Here is a 3,961-nt window from a genome sequence, read left to right as displayed (position 1 = left end):
TGTATGTCGACAACAGGTTAGCAGTGGACCTTGCTCGAAATCCAGTCTTTCATGGGAGAAGCAAACATATTGATTTGAGATACCATTTCATCCGTGATTGTGTTGAAAAAGGTCTGATCATCATAAGACATGTGAGAACCAGCGAACAGCGTGCAGATATCCTGACAAAGGCGATGGGAGCTGCAAAGTTCGAAAAAATGAGAAGTCTATTAGGAGTCAAAAGGCTCAATGATGTTTAGATTAAGGGGAAGTATGTTGGGATTATTTTATAATCTAAACATATCTAGTTTATTTGATTTGTTTTGTTTTGGAATAAACGAAGATTGTTACTTCGTGATATGTGATCTCAGCGTATGTTTAGGAGTGTGGGATTGGAGAATAATTAGGAGAAGAATCATGACTTGATTGAGAAGAATCAGGACTTAATTCTCTGATTGTTAGCTTGCTAGTTGTTTCCATGTGTTTACTTATTTTCCTTTCTTGTATAAGTATTACCAATCAATAAGACTTAATAAGTTTTTCCATACAAACACTTTATCCTCTGTATTTTTTGCATCTTTCATTATCTCTTACAAAAACAGGGGGATGATGAACCATACCTAATTACCTGGTAATTAACTTACACGCAACATCTATGAGAAACTAATTAAAGTTAAAGTAACTGAATTTGCAAAAAACAAACATTATGATAAGTGGGTGTAATGGATAGTTAATTGTTAGATCTAGATAGGGTCACAGGGGTGTATGTCATTTGTTAGTTAGTTACAAAGTTTAGAGCTAAAGGATGGGTTGCTCTCGTATCCTCAAATGAGTGGCTTCAAACTTACAAGTGCGTTGTACCATCCAGAATATACTGGTTTTTAACAGCAGATATTAGGTCTACGGTATCAAGATTAGATACATAACCAAACCATTTATCTAAAACTTTCAGTTGAGCTGGGACTTGGACAAAGAGGTCCTGGTTCGGCCACCTTGTGTACACAGATAGGCATCAGATATAATTGTGGGTATGCATAATAAAGACATGATAGTGGCTTCATATTCATGTTTATGAGTGAGCACAAGAAAGACAGTTACCAACTCATCCTTCCTATCCATTTGTTCCTTGTCATTTAACATAACACACTTGTACGTATACATATTAATACAAACAAACAAATCTTCTAGTATAAAGAAGAGTGATCTTCTTATAGTATAAACAAAGAGCTAGGGGAGTTCTTTTTTATCCTTATTATAATTGTCAATGTAAAAAACAAATAGAGGAACCTAATCCACGACTTTTAGTTGTGGTGTTGCTCATGCCAAACAAACCCTTACCATGCCAACACACACGCACACGAAAGATTCAAATAAGGAACCTCATATATAAGATTTTTTTTATTTTTTATTTTTAATTAAAACTTAAGAATAAAGATACCGAATGTCACTCACCTTTCGTGAATGCAAGGCAACCATGAACACTAACCACTTGCTTTACTCAAAGAACTTCAACTTCAACAAGTAGATCATCAACGTGGAAACTAACTTTAAATTACTTGCAACCGAATATTTTCAGGATATTTTATGAAGTTTCAAACTTATGATCATTGAGTGTAATATAATCGAAATTTACATTAATCAAATCCCACTTGTAATGTATATAACATAATTTGTTGACAACATAGTTTCTTAGTAATGACAATCTACTAAGGCTGGAGTAGAGAATACAAACTGAAACTTAGAATCGTAATGATCATCCTCTGGCGCCGGAAGATTGAGATCTAGTTGCAGAACATGATTTCTCGGCTTTTGATTGTCATGATCAATGATAGAACTTATAGTACCAGTGTTTGTTGTTGGAATTCTATGTCTTCTCATGTGACCACCCAAGGCTTGACCTGATGCGAACTCCGAACCACATATAGAACACTCGTGAACTTTAGCTTTTTGTTGTGAGATTACTGGACTTATCTTATTGAAATGGATATGTTCTTGATCATCTTTATCGTTTGAAATTGTGGATATCAGGACTCCTTTTTCTTCGATCGAATTCTTAGGTTTCTTATGGCTTGCTCGGTGGCCTCCAAGAGCTTGAAATGAGGTAAAACTTCGGTTACAAGTCTTGCATTCATAGGAATAGAACTCTTCTTTTCCGGACGTGGAAGAGCCCATCTCGTTGAATTTTTGACTTGTAAACTTTTTTGTATAAATTTCATCGTTCATGTGATCTTGCTTCGGGGTGAAGCTACTACCACTTCGAGCCAAAAGCATCAAACAATTCGCTATATCTTCATCTTCTTCTGTGGAGGCATAGTTTTCATAACTTTGAGGGGAAGGTATCGAGAAATAAGCATCGCTATGGGGGCCTCTTTCACCACCACCACCACCACCACCGCTTGTAGAGGAGCTAGAGGTTACCACAGTGGAATAAGGTCGTGATCTTTTGGTACGTTTTCGTCGGAGTATCATCCGTCTTCGGGCCTCCATGGATAATTGTTGTGATGAGGTTTCTATGTGAGAAGCAAGAAAACTCATAGCTTCTTATGGAATTGTAGAGTATAGAGTGTGTGTTATTGTTTGCAAGTAGCAGAAGTGAAGTGTGTGGAAAGTGACTAAGAAAAGCAGGTAATATAGGAGAGAAAATGAGAAGGTGATATGTGACTGTGGGCATTGCTTTATATATATATATATATAGCTAGTGAATATGAAGAAAAGCAGAGTTTGGAGTCAAATTAAACGCCCTTGCCTTGTGACACTTATCGTGGATGTAGCTTCAATTACTCACCACTTTTACTTGCCTTTCCTACTCACTATATCATTCACATAATAGAGAATAATTTGGCATGAGGGTAGGGAAATAGAGATAAGGGGGGATTGGAAGTTTGGTGGTGGTAACGTTTTAAGCAGCTTTCATATAGTTGTCCTTTTTTTAGTGAATGAAAATGGAAGTCACGAACAAGCTCAACCAGTAAAGTCTATGACGCCACGTTAATTGTATGCCCCCTTCTCCTTCTTTGCCTCTAAGTAAGCTACCATCAACTTCTTACTTACTTTTACTCTTTCTTTTCATTTTCAAACTCTATGTTTATTCTTATTTTCTTGCCTTAATATTAGAACTCTCAACGTCTTGTAAAAAGTATTTTATAAATTCTTAATATTTTCTAAATTAACTTTAGGGTGGGGGGAGGGCATCAGCATAAAAATTTAAATTTCAAACTTGCTATATTTTCAACTAAGATGATAATTTACGTAGCTTTTTGAAGTTGCTCTAGAAAATGTAGTATAAATATTAATGGTGTCTCTGAATTCAGAAATCCAAAAGGCAAAGAAAAGGTGGTGGAATAAACAAAAGTTTGTCCAACTTCCTCTCTCATTAGCAAGTTGCTAAAATGGTGACTATTCATGCCACCACCCAACTGTTATGCCGTCACCTTCTCAACTCTTGGTTTATTCATTTTTTTACTAATTCGATATTACATTTACTGCAATTTTACACTCGTAACACAAACTTCAGGGGTGCTGCAGCCTGCAAACACAAAAACAAACTACACCCAACTTTTTGCTATGGATTTTACTTTAGTTTTACTCTAATATTAATCTTTTGGCTTTTCAGTATCACTCTCCAGTGTTTTTTTCTTCCCGAGTGTAATATAGGATTAGGAGCTCATCAGTTGATTGGTTCTAATTAATTACACGAGTGTTTATATTCTGTTTAAATTGAAACTGAATAATGTTATTCTAAACACACAAGCTTAAGCATGCACAATAAACCTGTTTACTTATATCAAAATTAATGTGAATGAGTTAATAAATAATAATAATAATAATAATAATAATGATAATATAGTAATTAGCAGCAACCCTGCCTGTGGTATGGGTGACTCTGTGGGCACTAAATTTATGTACACTGCTTTCGGCATTAGGTGAACCAGTATCTGGACCTTTTTCCTGCCTTTTTTGGTCTAAACAACAAAGTGTGCAA

General features: G+C 35.5%; 1 protein-coding gene across 1 annotated transcript; it reads right to left on the bottom strand.

Annotated features, from left to right (window-relative positions):
- Positions 1–1,668: 1,668 nt before the first annotated feature.
- Positions 1,669–2,466, bottom strand: LOC141689612 (zinc finger protein ZAT5-like). Its single transcript, XM_074493962.1, has one exon. It carries the CDS (start codon positions 2,464–2,466, stop codon positions 1,669–1,671), a length of 798 nt encoding a protein of 265 aa, XP_074350063.1.
- Between the last annotated feature and the right edge of the window lie 1,495 nt (positions 2,467–3,961).

Source organism: Apium graveolens, chromosome 2, assembly GCF_009905375.1.
Source record: "Apium graveolens cultivar Ventura chromosome 2, ASM990537v1, whole genome shotgun sequence".
Taxonomy (NCBI): Eukaryota; Viridiplantae; Streptophyta; class Magnoliopsida; order Apiales; family Apiaceae; genus Apium; species Apium graveolens.
The sequence above is the reverse complement of the archived record's forward strand: the minus strand, read 5'-3'. Positions and strand labels throughout refer to the sequence as shown.